Source organism: Paramormyrops kingsleyae, chromosome 8 (genome assembly GCF_048594095.1).
Source record: "Paramormyrops kingsleyae isolate MSU_618 chromosome 8, PKINGS_0.4, whole genome shotgun sequence".
Taxonomy (NCBI): domain Eukaryota; kingdom Metazoa; phylum Chordata; class Actinopteri; order Osteoglossiformes; family Mormyridae; genus Paramormyrops; species Paramormyrops kingsleyae.
The window spans coordinates 14,399,990-14,420,367 of record NC_132804.1 but is presented as its reverse complement, the minus strand read 5'-3'; the positions used below and the strand labels follow the sequence as shown (position 1 = coordinate 14,420,367).

The 20,378-nt window shown below is 41.2% G+C and overlaps 1 protein-coding gene across 1 annotated transcript; it reads right to left on the bottom strand.

Annotated features, from left to right (window-relative positions):
- Positions 1-8,065: 8,065 nt before the first annotated feature.
- On the bottom strand, positions 8,066-20,378 carry LOC111839893 (NSFL1 cofactor p47-like). Its single transcript, XM_023804221.2, has 9 exons — positions 20,217-20,378; positions 19,465-19,556; positions 17,615-17,686; positions 13,257-13,422; positions 12,867-12,962; positions 12,682-12,791; positions 12,216-12,353; positions 11,739-11,906; positions 8,066-8,903 (listed from the first exon to the last, which is right to left on the bottom strand). Exons 1-9 carry the CDS (start codon positions 20,316-20,318, stop codon positions 8,741-8,743), a joined length of 1,107 nt encoding a protein of 368 aa, XP_023659989.1. The 5' UTR covers positions 20,319-20,378; the 3' UTR covers positions 8,066-8,740.

Below are 20,378 nucleotides of genomic sequence, written 5' to 3'. Positions count from 1 at the left end.
TCAGAGGTTACCAGGTTGTGTTTCACCAGAGAGGGGAACTAAGTACAGCAACAGACAATAAGCATGTTGTAAGCATCCTGGCTAGCTGATGACAAGCTTATTCTCTCACATCTCATACTGCACTCATCATCTATCTAAATTCAGCTTGTTGGCGTGCTTTAGGCATTGCTCAGACATCATCAATGCTGGCATGTATGAAGGCCTTATGTTTTCTAGAGCAGATCCTTTGTGAGAATGTCACAATGCTGCTTGTGAGTACAAATCGGGCTGGTGAACAGGCGAAGCAGATGGGCTCTCAATCACCAACAGGGACAGTCGCTGGACCTGGAAGTAGCTCTGCAGGCTAGACACATGGGTGCGGAGTAGGGCAAAGTTCCTCAAGGTTTGCCACACAAATACATCAAACAGATACAGAAAAAAGTACCAGTTTATTGGGTAATCTGCTGAATACAACATAACACTGAGTACACAGAATGGAGAAATAACTTCATTAATTCAATGGCTGTCAAACTCAGTCTATCTTGGGACGCTTAACCATTCTCTTGGAGGATAACGCTGTACACAAGTTTTACAGATCTCTTTAAACCCTTAGAAACCCCTATAGGGCAGGGTCTACTGAGTGGATTAACATTTGAAGAATAGATTAAATCAAAATTGACATTAGTTCACATTAATTCAAATTGATTGATATTACTTGAGGAAGCAAACACGCATATAAAAGTATCAGGCTTCTATATGTACATCAGTTACAGCTATCATGATAATCACCTTGTCTTACATTCCTTAGAATGTATACTAAGCTCTGCCCCCTGTAATCACATTGTTGCACCCTGTAGCAGATCCTGCTGTAGGACACCAGGTGGTGCAGTTATATAATATGGAACTCAGCTGTGTTACGCTTCAGGAAGAAATTAATTGCATCATTTAACATCTAGAGACTATGTGCACAAATGTAACATCATCCTGCTGGAAAATCAGTGACCCAAATTTGGGTTGTGAAAGCAAGAAATGTAGTTGAGGCTGTAGTGTGATTTTTTTTTTTGCCCATGGGACTGGCCTACCTGATTTTCTGCCGGTCCACCCACACTATGATTTCTGACTCCTCCCTTGCATATTTCATCACACACCCTTGCTAAGCAACGGCCAAAATAACCGCCTCTTAATTGTTCCAGTGTACCTGATTGCTCCTTCATTTTACAGTTACATTTGCATTTATTTTATCTGGTAGAAGTTTTTGTCTAAAGCGTATAAGTGAGGCAAATTGTACATTACAAACATACAGCTGCCAAGAAGTTGATTAGGCATAAGTGTAGCTAAGCTGGCTTCCATTGAATGCCCAGGTACAAGCATAACTTGAATAGGAGCAAGAGCCACACAGCATCTTCCAACAAAGCAAGAACCTAATAAGATAATTCAATGATGAGAAGTGCAACATTAATAATATGCAGAGGGTACAGAGAGAGATCAGGTTAATGGAGGAATTCCCAGCACAGACGGGCATTTCTTGAAGGCATTTAAGGCATTTCTTGAAGGTGGAGAGGTAATCTGATGACTGGATGTGGTTCTGCAGCTCATTCAACCATTGGGGAACCACACGAGAGAACCATCTGGAATGATACTTCTCACATGCTGAAAGAATTTCCAAGTGGCGCTGGTTTGCTGGTAAAAAAAGCCCGATGGGACATAGGTCCTTAAGGAGGTGGGTGGCTGTTCATTAATGGACCTGAAGGCCAGTACCAAGAACCTGAACTTTATGTGAGTTCATATTGGGAGCCAATGAAGTCAGACAAGGAGGGGTGTAACATAAGAGCATTTTGGCTGGTCAAGTACCAGACATGCTGCCACAATTTGAATCGTCTGCAGTGGTCTGACAGCACAAGCTGGTAAAGTAGAGAGTTGCAGTAGTCTAGTGCTGAGGTTAAAAGTGCTTGGCCTAGAAGTTGAACTGCATACTCAGACAGAAAAGGCCTGATCTTCCATCACCTTCACACAGAGGAACATCACCAGGCAGCAGAGGAGGGATGTGTCTGGCAAGGCCAGGGCGGACAGCCGGTAGACTTTCCTGGGACACAAATACACAAATGAAACACATACAAAAGCAAACAATAAAAAAAAAACACTATGCATATGCAGAAAACTGTAAAACAACACATGGAATTTACAGAATGAGTAAATATTGATCCATAGAACACACAAAAACATGTGCTAGAATTAAGGCAGACAAAAGCAGAAGCATTTTACACTCACACTTAGACAGTCATAGGCATGAACGAACTCATATACTTACACATGAAAGGGTGACTTTTCCCTATATACCAAACAAAGGGCTGCAGAATTACACCTGAATCTCAACTCTCAAAGTATCACCGAATACTTTTTTTTTTTTTAATACAGATTAATGATAGGGTGGTTGGGGCTACTGTGCAATACTGTGTCCTGCAGGGTGTCAGAATAAGGTATGGATTGCGGTCTGGACCCAACTACCCACACGCAAGTTCCCTGTCTGCATTGTACTCACCCACAACCCATTGATGAAGAGTTATGTAATTTTTTTCTCAACACTGTTCTTGGGGACCCCCAGACAGTCCACATTTTTGCTTCCTCTCAGCTCCTGGCACCCCTTAACAAATCATTAAAGTGACCAAGGACCCCAGATACCTGGTGTGTTGGGAGCTGGAAGGATGCAAAAATGTGGACTGTCTGGGGTTCCCCAAGCACTGGGTTGAGAAACACTGTTCTAGCTTGACTCCCTGTGATTGATTTTGACAGACTCATTCATGCTTTTATTTTCTCTTGGCTGGACTATTGTAACTCATACTCTGGATTTAACCAATTTTCTCTTACTCATCTCCTAGTAGTATTTTTATAATTTGTACAGCACTTTGGTCAACTGCAGTTGTGGTAAATGTGCTTTATAAATAAAATTTGATTAGTTTTGATTTGAAGAAATACTGAACAATGTCTATATGACATTGTAAATCACTTAAAATGCTGCTGAATATAATATTGTGTGAAAACAATTATTTATCGTGCTCATGCATCAAGACTCTATTTAATGACTTTAATGTGCATTTCGTCACATCACCAGTGAGGTATCAAGCTGAAGGAGGCAGGTAGGCTGAACAGTCCACTAACCCAACTGTCTTTGGCTCATAACTCTACTGTTTAACCTGCACTACGTCACAAGTACTATGCACCTTGTTCAGTAATTATTATTTTTTTAATATTATTTCTTTGCACTGGGGGGTAGTATTGTTCTGGGAGCTATTTAGTTTTGTAATGTTGCGGGACAACAAAAATGTCCCCTGTGAGGATTATCTTGAGGAAATACCCTAAAAAGCAAAGCCATGTTTTAAACACAGGACAAAAAAAAAGCAGAACTGAATTTTAATAACAATGTTATCACTAGTTTCAGACCGTAAGCCGAGTCTCCTTTTCTCTGCTGCCCACCCCTTCAGGGTAGGAAACACGGTATTACTGTGGAAGGAAGGTCAGGGCATATTTTAAGCATGGAATTTACCACTAACCACTAATTATGGTCACAGCAAGATGGGAAAGCTAAAGAGATAATTCTTCATAGTGCATAGTAGAACTGGAACTGGAGAAGATGGGATCATGGTAACTGTGGCAACAGCGCAAAGAATAGGAGTATAGGGTGTATAGCAGGGGTCTCATACTCCAGTCCTGGGGGGCCAGAGCCCTGTGTAGCTTACTTCTTTCCCCCTTCCACCACAAATGATTCAGCTCAAGAGCTGTGTGGTAATTAGCATAAGGAGTTGAATCAGGCGTGTTAAATGAGGGTGAACCAAAAACTGTGTAGGGCTCCGGCCCCCTCAGACTGGAGTTTGAGACAACTGGTGTATAGCTAGAAACACTCATGAAGGCCTCAAAGAGGCAGCACATGCATGGAAGCAAATCTGTCTCATCACAATTTGAATTTTATATGCCACATCAATTCTAACATTGAATATTTATGCATTGGAAATATGCATCAGATTTTTTTTTGCCTCTGACTTAGAGTCTTCAAATTTTCTATAATGCAGTTTCACTGCTATTTTTCCATGTTCACAAATTCACAATAAAACAAATTCAGGGTTTAAAGATACAAATAACAAAAAACTCAAGTTTCAAAAATTCAAAGAGAACTTTTCAAAATTGCTCCAATTCGATGGTCCGAATTCACATGCAAAAATAGAAGGTTAAAAATACAAGTTATAGATCCGGGATACCAAGGCTAAGTAATCGAATCTGTGGGTGCGTTCGACTTCATGCAGCCGCTTACAGCGCTGGCTTAAAGAAAAAATTCAAATTGTGATGAGACAGATTTGCTTTCATACACATGGTGAGGTGTGAGGCAAAGCTTCAGGTCGATGAGGCAGAGCCCAGGGAGGTTAAGCACGACATCATGTGGATGTAAACCCCAAGAGGCATGGAGATAAAGGTCCTTCAGACAACAATCATGCTGCTACCAGAGCAATTACAATACCTTCCCCACAGGGTCGGAAGTATTTGCTACACCCTCTACAGCTGCTGCACAAAATGAAACATCTAAATGAGTAAAACAATGCAGCAAAAACTCATACAGTTGCTGCATTACAGGATTTCCATGCCACAGTACCTGCAACAACTATGATTGCAACCAATGTCACAATGATACAAATTCAGCACAGACATGACCACAGGAATAACAGCTGCAGTAACTAAAACAGGAGATGAGTTTAGGGTATTTTGAGAAGACCATGGGCATCCTTGTCCAACATTATATATTATATGGCTATGGACTAAGGACTAATGATTGAATAATAAAGCCATGGACTTCAAGCTAAACTTAAAGATAGTTTAATGGGGTTAGAGAATCACACTTCCTGACTAAATGTAACGGCAAAGATAACACCAGCATATATCACAACAGAACATTGAAAAAACCTGAAAATAACCTGAAAAAATTCACAGCCAAAGTAGACTGCCAAAGGAGGGCTAACAGACATTTATCTGTATTTATATTCATATATATCATCCTTACACAAAAGAACATGGTTCCTAGGCAACAGGAAATGCTTCTTGTTGAAGCTAGCTGACAAGAGGTGTACTGCTGAAGGTCTGCTCCAGTAGTAGTGTGGCAACATAACTTTGAATATTTAACATTTTCATTAATTGTGCAATAACGAACACGTCATTCTGATGGACTGTCAGTCAGTGGCAATACTTGGGCAGCGATCTTTCCAGCGTGCTGTAAATGAGAGTCATTCCAGGCTTTCCTCCAGTTCTTTATTGACCTGGTGATCCTCCAGCTCTGAAACTTATATTGCAGCATTGAAGGAGCAGCTTGTCATTTTCCATAGACGTTGAATTTAGAATTAAACAGTGCCAGTAGAATTTTAAAGCATTCCAAAATGGGTTTCTAAAGCCCCGTAGTTAATGAACTGTAATCTACTATACAGAAATGATCTGCCGCTGCCAGAACTAACAAGACTGGTGGATCTTTTTTTAAGCGGCTCACAGACATGATAACGCCTTCAGCACAGCCAGCAATCCTTTCATTTTGCAATGACATTATTTGAGCCAAGTGTGGAATTCTGTGACACTGCGAATTTGTCAGCTGTATTAAATAGATTTCTGTTGTTGTCATTACCATTTAAAGATAGTGTTCTTCTGCCATACTGAATGAAGGTTTAAAATTAATTTCATTGTATAAGTACCGCACACCCCCACTGCCAGTCTTCGTCACTGTATGTAATCAATCGAATATATGTAAACAACTGGTTAACCATTATAATGATGTAAGCATTTCTTAAAGCTGGGGGTGTGTTGGCGTTAAAGAGAATGCTATGGAAGATGGGAAGTTTTCTTCCAAACATAAATGAGAAGCATCCTTCTTGTAGGGTTACCCCTGATGATTTTTAGTTCACACACACCTGGAAGGTTCAGCTGTCCAATGAGTAAATAAAACCTCCCCATTATATACATATTACATACTTATATAACCACTACTTACACATCACCACACTTGAGAGAGGAGAAATGTTTCACTGCATATCACAGCATGAGAAGTAGAAGGTCTGCAGTGCAGTGGTCAGATGTTCACCTGGACCACGTCAAGTAGGAGGATCTGCAGAGAGAAGTCTATGGTCCCTACAGCACAGCACAGCTTCCTGCTCAGAGGTATACTCGCTTCCCACTAGAGACGGACCGAGTGACAGAATGAAGGGTACTCCAGTTTCCAGCAGCATTGATTGAATCTTATCTGACCTCATTACCTACTAACTTGGCCAACTATATCAGAAAAAGAACAAGGAGAGACATATCCCAGAGAGCAGAGCAAAGCAGGGAACTCCAACAGTTAGGAATAAAGCATGAGTGGATGTACATTAGTGACCACAGTGCTGAACGTCAGGCCCTTACTGGAGTGTTGTCCTGCCAGTGGTCCTCCGGGGTGACGATTCAGGCTGGTAGGCATCTCTCCAGGGAGGGGGAAGGGGTGGAGCTTTTTCTTCTCACGCAACTTCACTGATTCATAGACAAAGCAACCCAATGAAGGAGCCCAAGATGCTGACAGCCAAAGTCACGCAACACAGGAGTAAAAACCAGCCTTGACAGCCCACGACTTCCCACACAAGAGGATAACCTTGAAAACTAAAACCCTAACAGGTGGAAATGTTGCCTTTGACAAAATCGGAGACCATTATTGCACCCGGTGCCCATGATTGCAGTTGATTTGAGTAGCTCATTCCAGAACCCCTCAATGCCAAACAGACTGTAATCCCCCCCCCTCCCCCACTGTGAACTTCCTTTACAATTCACTGGATACAGATGCCTTGAGGAATGCAGCCCCACCCATCAACAATCAAGCACAAGTACAGACTCTGGCCTCAGAAAATAAAATGGCAAAATTGTAGAATCCTTCCCCACATCTACTGCTACACGGTCAGAAAAAAAGTGTCCAATTTGTACCTTTGCTGTCACTGATGCTGTACTCTCAAGGGTACATGTACCTTTTAAGGTACAGAAATGGACTATGAGGAACAGTGTTTGTACCTTGGGGATGTCCCTTAGAGTCCATTTCCGTACCTTAAAAGGTACATCTACCTACAGCTAGGGTAAAACTGTTCAGTCCCAATGACAAGCTGTACCCTTTTTCCCCTGAGAGTATAGATTCCTGCAGCCCCAAATAAGACCAGCCATCATAACTTAGACTCCAGGATATTTGACACCAGACATGTTAAACTTCATTCTTTACATTCTGCCAGTTTAAATGTCTTATTGCCAACCTTAGCTTTCAGCAATTATTACAGAGCTGTGGGCTTCAGCCAAGTCCCAGCCTTCAGGACCACGACAGAAGCTGGTCTCTGATACACCTGGGACTACAGTCAACTGAGAATTAGAGTAATTTCTGACTCATTTAAAATAACAAAGATCCTGTTACAGTTTGGGTTGCAATAATCATTTTCAAGTATTTATGTAAATAATAAATGCATCTTTATATATAGTTATATATGTATGTATATGTAATAATGTAAACCATTTATACAGTATGTATAACGTTTTGAAGTAAAGAACATACTTTACCCATCATCCCCCATTATCACCCTATTCTGGAATGACCATTTGATCCAATCACAGCACATGATGCCCCCAGCAGCCCAGGAGGGGTGTAGACCAGCACACACCTACTTGTTTCCTTGTGCTTTTCTCCATCGTGTAACATCAGTCAGCTGCATAGTAATAAACTGGGATGGATAAGTAGCACCATGAAACTGAGAGGAATCTTGTGAAACTGATTCCATCTGTATTCTAGTTATGCCATCAGAGTGCATCTCCAAACACAAATGTCTCACATCCTGCATCTATTAGCCTAACAATGTTGTCAGCATACTCAGTTATTAAATACATGGGCCTGCCACATCTCTATGCACAACTTCAGTTAAGAAAAACAACAAGGACATCATCAAGTCACAAGTGGTTGAAAGAAATTAAATCAGTATCAATGCCACATTGGAAAAAAATTACAGTGAGCTGCACGATCAGCTTGCGCAACTATGAAAAAGAATGGACAGCAGACTTCACAGATGGATTAATATTTTAGTAAGTTGAAAATTCATGCTCAGGAAATCTGCCTAAAAACTCCTTAAACACTGCCCTCTGCTGTGAAATCAATGTCACTGCAACACCATACATAAATATAAACCCTATGAAAAACAGAGTACAGAAAAATATATCATTACAATTATTAAAAATGCTAATTCATATCATGTATATTATTCTTGCCCAAAACAATTCCTTGGTGTAAATAAAGATGTAAAGAAAAACTTCTGATTAGTTTGTCTTGTGAAGGAAAGACTGACTGATATAAATAATAGAAATCAAGGCTTTTGGGATATAGATACAACTTGGACAACAGGGAGTGTTTTGAATTCCAATTAATTAAGAAACCAAGCCTTGAGGTAAGACATTTGATGTTTTTTTTTATTGTTTTATTGTGTTTCTTTCCTACTAACTTTAAACAATACTTTGTTGAGGAATCCTTCCAATCTCGTCTGAATCTTGCCTCCCATTTCAGTCAATGTGCACAAGCCATTGCTGACAGTCCCATGGTGTTGAGAGGCAAGGCATTCTCCAAGGAACTGAACTTCAAAAACACATCACACCAATCTGCAGGTCCAGAACTCTGTGTTTCCCAACCGGGAGTCAAAGTTGTACTACCTCCCTCCCCCTCACATGGTCCAGTGAATGGGGGGGATTATTACTTCAGCCTTTGCACGATGACAGCATTGAGCAGACCAGCTTGTGACAGGGTCAGGCTCTCGTCCCTAAGCTCCTTGTTAGGGAATGTTGTCATCAGCAGAAACTCCACTGCTGCCATAGCTGGTCGGGATCCCACGATGAAGCGACGCACATCTGATACCCTGGACAGGGAAGGATCGAGACCCAGAGAGATTTTACTTAGATCTACGTGTTGCATGACACTGCAGTGTTAGTCAGTCAGTGGCTGAAAGAAATCAGGTGGCTTTTGCCTTCATGTTTATACAGTGCTGCCCCATGGATGCTTTTAGCAGAAATTTAACCTAAACATATAGCTCTGGAAAACCACTAGAAGACCAGCTCTGGAAGACCAGCTCTGGAAGACCAGCTCTGGAAGACCACTCTATATAATTTTTTTAAATCTGCATTATGAAATCCTGGTTTAATCGTAGTTCTGCTGGGAGAAGGCTACACTGAGTAGCAAGTTGCTTCTAGGTTCAAAATTTCTAAGACAGCAGTACACAAGAATAAGGTAAAGTGGGAGACACTGGGAATGACCAGAAACCAGTCAGGTAAAGGGCTAAAGCAACTTTCTAATGCCAGACCATTAACTTATCCGACAGTTTCTCATGAGTCGGAGGATGTCATCAGGTGACCTTCAGAAGGAATGGGAAACATTAAGTGCAGGTGTGAAGTGCACTGCTAGGACAGTTCGAATCAGGCTCCTAGATGCAGGACTGAAGTCCCATAAAGCAAGGAAGAAGCCCTTCATCAATGAGAAACAGAGAAGAACCAGGCTGCAGTTTACAAAAAAAAAAAAAAAAATATATATATATATATACAGTCAAACCTCGGATTGCGAGTAACTTGGTTTGCGAGTGTTTTACAAGACGAGCAAAATTTTTTAATAGACTAACTTGATAAATCTTACAATACGAGTATTACGTATATGCTTTGTCTGCCGAGCGTCACGTGATCACAAATGAGCCGATGGTTCTTTTCTCTCTCTCTCGCTGCGGGATTGTGGGTAATCCATCTCCCATGCTCGGTCTCAGTCAGCGTCCCTCACTCGTATAGTCAAATTTTAGTAGAAAAGCACCACCCGAATAAGGGTGTAGCAGTGCAAGCGATTAACCCTCAATGGGTCCTTGTCAGAAAGTTACGTTCCAGGTCCTTGGGGTTCAAGTTGCACCCCTATCCATTGGCATATATAATTCAATGGTACCAAGCTCAAATTCAATTAACTAAAGTTAAGATACATTTATTAGTTAACTGCATGATGCTTGCACAGCTTACGCAGTGAGATAGTGCAGTTAAAGGGGTTGCGGCAGTGGGGGGGGGGGGGGGGGGGAGGCAGCAGAGGGGACTGGTCATATAATGCACATTCCGACTGTATCCTCTTGCAGAATGTGTCGAAGAGCTTCAGCTGTGGAATACCTAGCCATGGTGTTATATCTTTTCTAACAGTTGAAATGTAAACAAAACAAGATGGCTGACTTTTTTTAATATCCGAAAATGTTCTAGAATATAATAACATAAAAAATTATAGTAGCAATTATCACTAATTAACTGAATTTGTCGATCATATCAATGTCATAAATTAACCCTAAAAAGGGTTATGTAATAGCAACTGGACTTTGTTTTTCATAGAAGACGTTTTGCACTCCATCCAGAGTGCTTTCTCAATTCTGACTGACTGGCATAGCAGGTTGATGAACCCTCTGGAATCCTCAAGTTGTTAGCACATGATGGTCACCTGTGGGTTTTTGTCGTTCCTCCTGGCTTTCATGTGTTTCACTGATACCACCTGAGGCCGAGCGTGAACGACTTTGGAAGCGTCTTGGCAAAGTTGAAAGAACTGCATTGTAGGTGGACCGGGAGGACAACTGCTTCAAATGAACGACCGTCGTTGAACAGAGGAGGTGGCCTAAGACGTCTATCACCTACCTACAATGCAGTTCTTTCAACTTTGCCCAGACGCTTCCACAGTCGTTCACGCTCAGCCTCAGGTGGTATCAGTGAAACACATGAAAGCCAGGGGGAACAACAACAACCCACAGGTGACCATCTAGTGCTAACAACTTGAGGATTCTACAGGGTTCATCAACCTGCTATGCCAACCAGTCAGTCAGAATTGAGAAAGCACTCTGGATGGAGTGCAACACTTCTTCTATGAAAAACAAAGTCCAGTTGCTATTGCATAACCCTTTTTTAGGATAACCATGACCTGGATAACTGAGAATCTCCACAGACATCTGTCATAAATTAAGTTTTTTTTGGGGTGCATTTTGCACCCCCGAAGAAAGTATGCCAGCGATAATTGACGTCAACACTTTTTCTATCATTTTCTGCATGACCGTATGTAAAACTGGTGCACTTACAATGTCCTAGAGGATAACTGCTGTAATTTTAATAACAACATGGTAGTAGCCATAGAAATGGGCAGGGGGTGCAGAACGCACCCCAAGGAACCATTGAGGGTTAATCTGTTAAAACGCAATGCAATGTCACATTTCCACGAAATCGAAAAGGAGGCAACAGTGGCTGTCACTGGATAGGTTCCTTGTTAAAGTCACACAAAAAGAAAAAGATTCCAGTGAGCCAACAGATAGCAGAGATTCCGTTAGTTGTAGTGAAAGTCGTCCTACAAAATAACCCTCCTCTTCTCCCTCACAACATCCATGAATCTTTTCAAAAGGTAAAGTGCAGGTTAACTTGTTTTATGTATTTTTACTTTATTTTGTATTAATCTTTTTTTTTTTTTTTGGGTTGTGGAACGAATCATCTGACTTTCCATTATTTCTAATGGGAAAATTCGCTTTGATATATGAGTGCTTTGGATTACGAACACGTTTCCGGAACGAATTATGCTAGCAATCCGAGGTCAATCAAGTGTCATTTAAATTACTTGAGATCCATTAATTTCCTCATGGATCCTCATTTCTGCTGCAAAGCGGTGGGGGCACAGCAGGGCATATCAGCATGACTTAGCACCGCACCTGTGGGTGTGATTGAACTTCTGCACCAGACGGCTGCCATCGGCCAGCCGCACCTGGATATTGGTGATGGGCTGCATGTCGTCCAGGACAATGGCGGTGCTTGCTTCAGCTTCTTGATTCGGAGTGGCCCTTGACATCCCAGCATATGAGACCACTTGTGGGGTCGCGCTATAGAGGAGACAGGGACTCTTGTCCAAGCATGCTGCTAGTATATTCACACATGAATACATCACAATCTGTGTTTGATTGCAGATCAATGGCTTCCACATCCAAATAATGCATCTAATGTGGATCGAAGCTTTAACATTTTGCAGCAACAGTAAGCTAAAATTCCCCTTGTGCAACCTGAGGCCGATTAATTATGTTGCTCTTGGCTGCAACAGTGGAGCTTCCAATATTACCCCTCTGCATGTCCATTGTTGTTTGTATAGGTCATGCACTGCAGAGAGAACCCTACTTCCTCTACTTTCCATTCACCTGCCCAGCTTCTGGCCCTCGCCACCAAAAGCCTTGAAGGCAAGCTTGGGCTTGGAGTACTCTTCGTCCCGGTGGTCCTCCATATCCACGTTGACCTGCCCACCTCGAGATAACTGCCTCAGCTCCATGGGGATCTCACTGTATAGACAGAAGGAAACAAAGACCAGGCAAGAGATCATTCCCACAGACCATCACCACCTCAGCTTCCACGCAGCCCAGTACCCAAATGTCCACCCCAGGCATTATTACATCATTTTATTTCTTGGCACGACTCCATGTGAAAAATTACTTGAGTAGTAGATAACAATTTTACTTTTTATATCTGGAATATTTTGCCTAGACAAGTCAGGTGTAGAACGTGCAATTCCAGATCTGGAATCAATATGGCAAAAGCAACGTACTGTATTGTCAATACTGTCTGGGTTCATAGTCATCTCTGGCCTTCACTAAAGAGTGGTTGCCTCACCCTCTGCGTATTGACTCCAGGAACTGGGCATTTCCAGGATCAGAGTAGGTCCTAAGTTCGCCATCATTGAGGCTGAAGCCATCCTTCCACAGCTTCAGCACCACGTGTACCTGTCGCCATGAGAAAACGTTAGCATGCATTCAACATGACTGGAGGTGAGGTGAGGATGAAGAGGCAATGCTCACTTCCTGTTTAGAATCTGAAGACCGCCTCTCCCCAGCCACATAGGTGGACTGCTCCTCGGTTGTTGCACCCAGCCTGTAACCCCCACCTAAGAAAGGCTGAAGAGAGCAAGAGTGGAGATAAAAAGATGCTACTTACAGTAACAAAACAGCCTAAATGTTTCAGAGATTGAGACAGACCCTCTAAAACTCACTACTAACTGCAAACTAGGAGTCAAGACTACACATTGTCACATGCCAAGTGATGAACCACCTTTTAGCACAACCTATATTAAGAATTTTTTACTTGGCTTCACCCACATAATAGGACACAAATTATATTCAGAGACAAAGAGCATCAGAGACGTCTTCATCACCTTAGGCCTGCAGCACGATGAAAACTTAGTGACATACCCGAGCCTTGCTAGATTCTCCAGGACTCTTGCCAGCCTTGTCCACTGGGACAGCTCCATGCTCCTTAGCGCCCTTAAAAAGATCCTCCACCACCTCATGAGAGCTCTTCTTTTTGGGGGGGCCCAAAATCTGTTGTCCACTTCGCTCAGATCCCCCAGCATAGAACCTGAGGGAGACAACAGGAATGGAGGAGCAGAAAGGACTGAATTCAAAGACTCATAATAAACTTACCTCTACGGTCACCAATACTTACCACTTCATACATAACGCACCTTACAGAGGTAAATGCAGCTGTAGTAGTGAAATAGTTGTTATTTATAATTACTTGCAGTTTTTCCCACAAACCACTATCCATATATTACATACTGTGTATGGGTGTACATAGGCACTACTGCTGTATTTAGTGTTTTATCTTATTTTTTATTATAAATTTTTTTCTTGTATTCTTATTCTGTATTACTCTTGTGCTCTTTCAGGCTATCTGTCTAGAGCTGTGGTAACGCAGAAATTTCCCCACTGTGGGATCAATAAAGTCCTACCTACCTACCTACCTACCTACCTATCTACCTATCTTTCTATCTATCTATCTATCTATCTATCGAATAAGCAAATCATAACCACAGGCTCCAAACAGCAAAGTTCCCATGACCTCCAGTAATCCCACTCCCAGATGTTCCAGTAACACTGATGATGAGATTTTATGATTGGGCGTTATTGTGCCAAGCCCCATTGAAATCAAAGCAAAGCAAAATTCAAATCATCTCATGAAAGCTGGCAGACAGGACAAAGCAAGGAGAGCATGAATTGTAGGAGAGGCCACTGTTGGTGTAGCCTTAAGGAAGGGGCTTAACCTGAAAAGCTTAGAGATGGGTGTGGTGTTGAACCATAAGCATTATGAGTCACCCAGGATACAGACAGGAGCTAAGAAAAATACATAAAACTTTCCGTGCTCCTGATTGGTGCACTGTCAATAAGCTGTTACCACGGCAACAGCCATTCAAAATGTTGCACACCAATGGACCTGCCCTATGGCTGGGAAACTACTGAACCTGTTTTTGTACATTAAAGTACCATCTGAATTTAACCTAGATACCTTTCTTATAAGTAAACATTTTCTGCATGTATTACTGCTACAGTTATCTGGAAATGTCCTTCAATATGCCATTCGTAGATACTTGTTTAGCGTGCATTATTTAACTGTTAAAAATAGAAGATGCCTTCAGCAAGGATCCAGCTATGACATCAAAAGAGCAAATAACCTTAGAATATTTGCCCGTAAAAGGTGCAGTCATACCCTGGAAATCTTGTTTGTGAAGAGTTGCAGGTAAAAAAATCCAGTAATACGCTGGAAAGCCTGTTTAGGGATCAGTCGGACAATTATCTGATCTATGGAAAGACTGTTTAAGATGGCCATATACCTCAAACGAAATTAACGGAATCGACATTGTTTTAAAAAGATGACACTGCATGAGCTGCAAGCACCGCAGCAAACACTGTATCAGCGCACCACTTGTGTAAAGTCCCCGAAAACAAACATGTTCGCTTGTTCTGATCGCAACCACTGTCCAGAATTAGCGGTTTGCCACAGAGTTATTCAGCAGGAGTAACTATACAGTTACTGGAATGCTTTTCACCGCACTGCATACATCTGTAAACAGTGTAAATAAATAATGCAAATTTGTGTACTGCAAATAGTGAATGTTGTAGCTGTGTAACGCTTGCCATGGAAGGCATTGGTTTCCTTAGCGTGTAACTACAAGTGTCGTGCAAATTGTTAACTTCCCCATCTGGCACTGCCAGTATTAAACCAATAGTGGCTGTTAATATAAAGAGTAACTTTCATTTTAAAAGAGCTGTCATCTCCTTTATTAAAATGACTCACGTACTTGCCACAAAGGAAGCTGTTTTGCAATTTCATTACACATGGTATAATGACAATAAAAAGCTTATATTTCTACAACCCCAAATCAGAAAAAGTTGGGATGGTATGTTAAATTAAAATCAAATTGAAAACAGTACTTTGTTAAATTATGTTTGCCCTGTATTACATTGAAAATAATACAACAGCACATTTCTTAATGTGTTCCTCATGAATTTTACTGTTTTTCTCAAAATAAACATGCATTCCAATTTTGGTTCTTGCAACACATTTCAAAAAAACTTGGGACAGTAAAGCATTTACCATTTTGTAATGTTGCCATTCCTTTTCACAACACTTAAAAGATGTTTAGGGACTGAAGACACCAAGTGATGAAGTGTTCCAGATGTAATTTTGTCCCATTCTTCCTGCAAACAAGTCTTAAGGTGGGCAACAGTACGGGGTCTTCGTTGTCGCATTTTGCGCTTCAAAATGCGTCACACATTCTCTGTTGGAGGCAGGTCGGGACTGCAGGCAGGCCAGTCAAGTACCCGAACCCTCTTCCTCCACAGCCAGGACTTTGTAATGTGTGCAGAATGTGGTTTTGCATTGTCTTGTTGAAATATGCATGGGCGTCCCTGGAAAAGATGTCTTCTTGAAGGCAGCATATTGTGCCTCAAAATCTCTATGTACTTTTCAGCAGTGCCAACACAGAAGTGCAAGTTACCTTTGCCAAGGGCACTGACACAACCCCATACCATGACAGACCCTGGCTTTCGGACTTGCTGCTGGTAACAGTCTGGATGATCCTTTTCTTCTTTGGTCCGGAGCATACGGCGTCCATTTCTCCCAAAAAATACCTGAAATACCGATTCATCTGACCACAGTACAGGTTTCCACTGTGTGATGGTCCATCCCAGATACCTCCGAGCCCAGAGAAGTCGACGGCGCTTCTGGACACTTAACATAGGGCTTCCTTTTGGCACAGTACAGTTTTAACTGGCATTTGTGGATGTAACTACGTATTGTGGTACTTGACAAAGGTTTGCCAAAGTAGTCCTGAGCCCATGTGGTCATATCGCTTATAGATGAATGACGATTCTTGATGCAGTGCAGCCTGAGGGATCGGAGATCACGCTTGTTCAGCTTAGGCTTGAGCCCTTGTCCTTTACGCAATGAAATTCCTCCAGATTCCTTGAATCTTTTAATTATGTTATGCACTATTGAAGGTGAAATATCCAAATCTCTTCCTATCTTTCTTTGAGGAACATTGTTTTTAAACATTTCAATATCTTTTTCACGTTTGTTGGCAAACTGGTGATCCTCGGCCCATCTTTGCTCCTAAAGGACTAGACCTTTCTTGGATGCTGCTTTTGTACCAAATCATAATTACAATCACCTGTTGACATCACCTGTTTCAAATCACATCATTATTTAACAAATTTACCTCATTACTAAGCCCTGAATTGCTCCTGTCCCAACTTTTTTAGAAATTTGTTGCAAGAACCAATATTGGAATACGTGTGAATTTTGAGAAAAACAATAAAATTCACGAGGAACATATTAAATAATGTGCTGTTGTATTGTTTTCAATGTAATACAGGTCAAAGATAATTTAACAAAGTACAGTTCTGAGTATGAATTTAATTTAACATACCGTCCCAACTTTTCCTGATTTGGGGTTGTAATTCTTCTAATATGTTTATTTGTGTTCTGCATGAAGGTCTGCTGCATCCGCCCCTCAAGAATTTATGGCAGGACAGTGAACAAGGTGGCGACATCATTTTAACTATGCAACAAATTGTTCGTGCCAATGTGCTTGATTTTGTTTTGCCCAGAAGTCATTTAAAAGTATATGGTCACCTTAAAGCCTTACAGTAATGTGCAGAAGTGTTAGGCAGTCAAAGAAAATGATGTTTAAATGATCTTTATGTTGGTGTAAAACTATGCTATTATGCCTGCCAAAGTGTGTTAGCTTAGCCATTTCAAAACCTCTGCTAAAATCACCCTATTATTTCCAGCAACAGTCCATGCACCCATGTATTTTTTGACTGGACCATTAGCACACCTTGTATAGCTAATCAATATCTCATTGACTTTAACTTAATTGATTAAGTGAGCTGCTGGTGAAATTTAACAAATACATGGAATGGCTGAAGTGCCTCTGAAGTGAGCTTTGGGAACTGAAGCTGTGTCCATCTAGCCATCCAACTAAATCTCAGGGACCTTTTGGAGAATATAAGAAATTTTTGCAAGTTTTTATGATGTTATTCTTAATTTTCATATGTTAAATTGTGTTTTTTTTGTTCTGAGCAAATGTGCACTTACTACTCAGATAAAAAGCTTTAAACATTTCTTTTGACTGGCTAAGACTTTTGCACAGTACCATATGTAAATGTTAGTGAAGTATCAGTTCTTCAAGTAATGCTATCTGAGAACAAATAAGCATCTGTATTTCATCCTACTAACAGACTTTCACATTTGACTGGTCAACTCTTACCTCTGTCCCTCCTCATCACCTTGATCCTGGTCTTCATGCACAAGGTCTCTGAAGGATGTGACTCTGGGCTGACTGACACAAAAATAAAACAAAAAAACTGAACAACACAACACAAGTCTGCACAACCTGGTGGAGAAAGACATTTCATGACAAGACCAAAGCACACAGACTGACATGTGTGTTGTCTGCATTTTTAGCATTTCATTTTTCTTTCCCTCTGGATTTGTGTCAGCATCAGAAGAAATCTGAAGATGGCAGGTGGGGTTGGGTCTCTGTATTGCTCTTACAAAAAAAAGTCTTCAAGACTTCAAGATCAAACCAGATCATAAAAACCTCAGTGCACTACACATTATTGCAGGCCAGCAGAATGCAAAAGACAAGTCACCTGTGCTTGCACAGTGTGTCAATTATCCAGCACCGCAGGGACATTAACATGTTTTGTACAGGAGAGTTTGATGTTCAAATTTCTCCCGAGAACTCCCTGATCTGTGGCAGCATAATGCCAATAGAATAACACTTTATTTATTTATCTATTTATAGACTCACCTTTAAAACAGAGAATCTGGAGACTCACTTGGGACCTCAGAATGTCAATATTCACCTTTAACTAACATTAGCTTCATAATTGATTTCGATGTGCAATACACAGGTTATTGGGTTACATCCGATTATTCCATTTAAATGTGCATTCATTTATTTTGGAATAATTTTTTTCTTTTGGTGTTTTTTTTTTGCGGGGGGGGGGGGGGGGGGGCACGGGCAGTCATTTGGGAATAGGGTTGCAAAGGGCTGGAAAATTTCTGGAAATTTTCCTGAAACTTTACGTTCCATGGGAAGTTTGGAAATATTCCACATTAGAAACTTTCCATGGGAATTAACGGGAAAGTATGGGAATTAACAAGAATATTCCTAGAATTTTGCAACCCTATTTGGGAAGGCTAGGTGCCCCCCCAGCACCTCGTGATGCCAACACTGTTTTACAGTCCTACGACATAAGCAGCTGAACCAATTTTTGAATAAATTTCATTATATCAATTTCTGAATGACCATTAATAACCCCCCACCCAGAAAAATCTGATCATCATCATTGGCAGCATTATATGGGGGAAAAAACGTCTGGTGCCTCAATACTTCCCCAACATGATGGAACACTGCAGCAGATCATGAACTACTGCTGAAAAAGGAACAAGGCCATCTGACTTCCAGGAATCACCAGCAAGGTATATGCACTGCTTTTCAGAAAAAGGATTGATCGAAATGAAAGAGAAATCAAAGTAAATGACAGGAGGCACATGGGAAATCACAAAGAAAAGTGATGTCAAAACCAGGAAAGACATGAATGTACAACAAAAACTTCAGGAAGCTACCAGGAAAGATGTCCAATAAATGGAGAAATATGGGTCAGAAGATCTATGAGATTTCAAGACATCAAAGGGCAAATAACTGAAGAAACAAGTATCAGTCAAAGACAGAATGAATACACAGATGACTTCTAACAGATTAGAGCCCTACACAGAAAAGCCCTACACTTCAATATAGATTCAAAACACATTTCAGCTTTATTATGGAAAGGTGGCGTTAACGTTGGGGTTGTATAACATCTATTGCAGTGGTCTCCAACCCTTTTTACAGTGAGACCTACTTTTCAAAGAAAATAATCTGGGCAGCTACCGATTCACAATGGTAGATCAACCTGTTGAACGCTAAAAACAGTTTTCCTCCATCGAGGGCAATCTAGGCAAGTGTTAAAAAATAAAATCTTGCTTTCCAAAAGAAGATCTGATGAGACAATGGCAAGCACATACAAATCCTCACGGGATGCAAGCAAAAGTGCAGCTATGGATGAGCACCTGGATATTTCTTGAACCGGAGGTCTCTCTGGCTGAGGCAGTATCCCAGCTTCATCTTCTGCACCGTCCTCGTAGAAACTGGCCAGAGCCAGCTTGGTTGAGGGTAGAAACCATGCGTTATCATTTATGACATAATGGCATAAATTCACTGATTATTACATTGCATAGTTAAAATGTTAAGGCACTAAACAAAGATGTACTGTTACTCATAGCTCCATTCAGAGCAGCAACACAGTCTTCTATGCAACTTTTAACAGCACTTTCACTTCGTTTTAAGTAAACTCCAAGCAATACGGGCAGGAGCTTTCGAAATCAATAGTAACAACACACTGAGATCGTTACTTTAGGAAATTTCCTTAGACAAAAGTACACAACACTTCATGAATTTGAAATGTGTTTTCTAGACTCTTTTGAGGTATTACTACTATAAAGCAGACATTTTACATAATATCAGAAAAAGGAATTCCAAAGTGTTTGAAACACGCAAGGCTGGAATGCATTGACTAACATTTCGACATAGTACAGGAATAGTACATTATCTTAAAACTTACTGCTCAAAAAGCAGCCGAAGTCTTTAACACGCCAAGAGAAAGTATAAATTGCAAATTCGTGTGAGATTGATTAATGTTACAAAATGACCCGAATCAAGAAACTTCTTGTCAGCACGCCGGTCTGCTACTTTGACAGCGGCGGGTCATTGGATCATTGTGTTACCGATGTCTGCTTCTCTGAGGACTATCATTACCACATACCTGCAAATCCCAGCCGGCCGATTCCAGGAAAAAAAGGGCCCTTTCCTCGTCTACATCAGTCACAGTAACAAACTCCCTCACAGCCTCTGCACGATCCGCCATCTCGAAATGACGCTGCAAATGCGCTCCGTCCGCTCCTCCGTCTGCTGCTACCAGAGTAGT

What these genes read in the sequence shown, in the direction of transcription:
- LOC111839893 (XM_023804221.2), bottom strand. Translation starts at nt 20,318, where the DNA reads ATGGCGGATCGTGCAGAGGCTGTGAGGGAGTTTGTTACTGTGACTGAT. An exon ending in GGTGATGAGGAGGGACAGAG is followed by an intron (nt 13,423 to 17,614) that starts GTAAGAGTTGAC and finishes TGTCTCCCTCAG; the next exon opens with GTTCTATGCTGGGGGATCTG. An exon ending in GAGAATCTAGCAAGGCTCGG is followed by an intron (nt 12,963 to 13,256) that starts GTATGTCACTAA and finishes TGCTCTCTTCAG; the next exon opens with CCTTTCTTAGGTGGGGGTTA.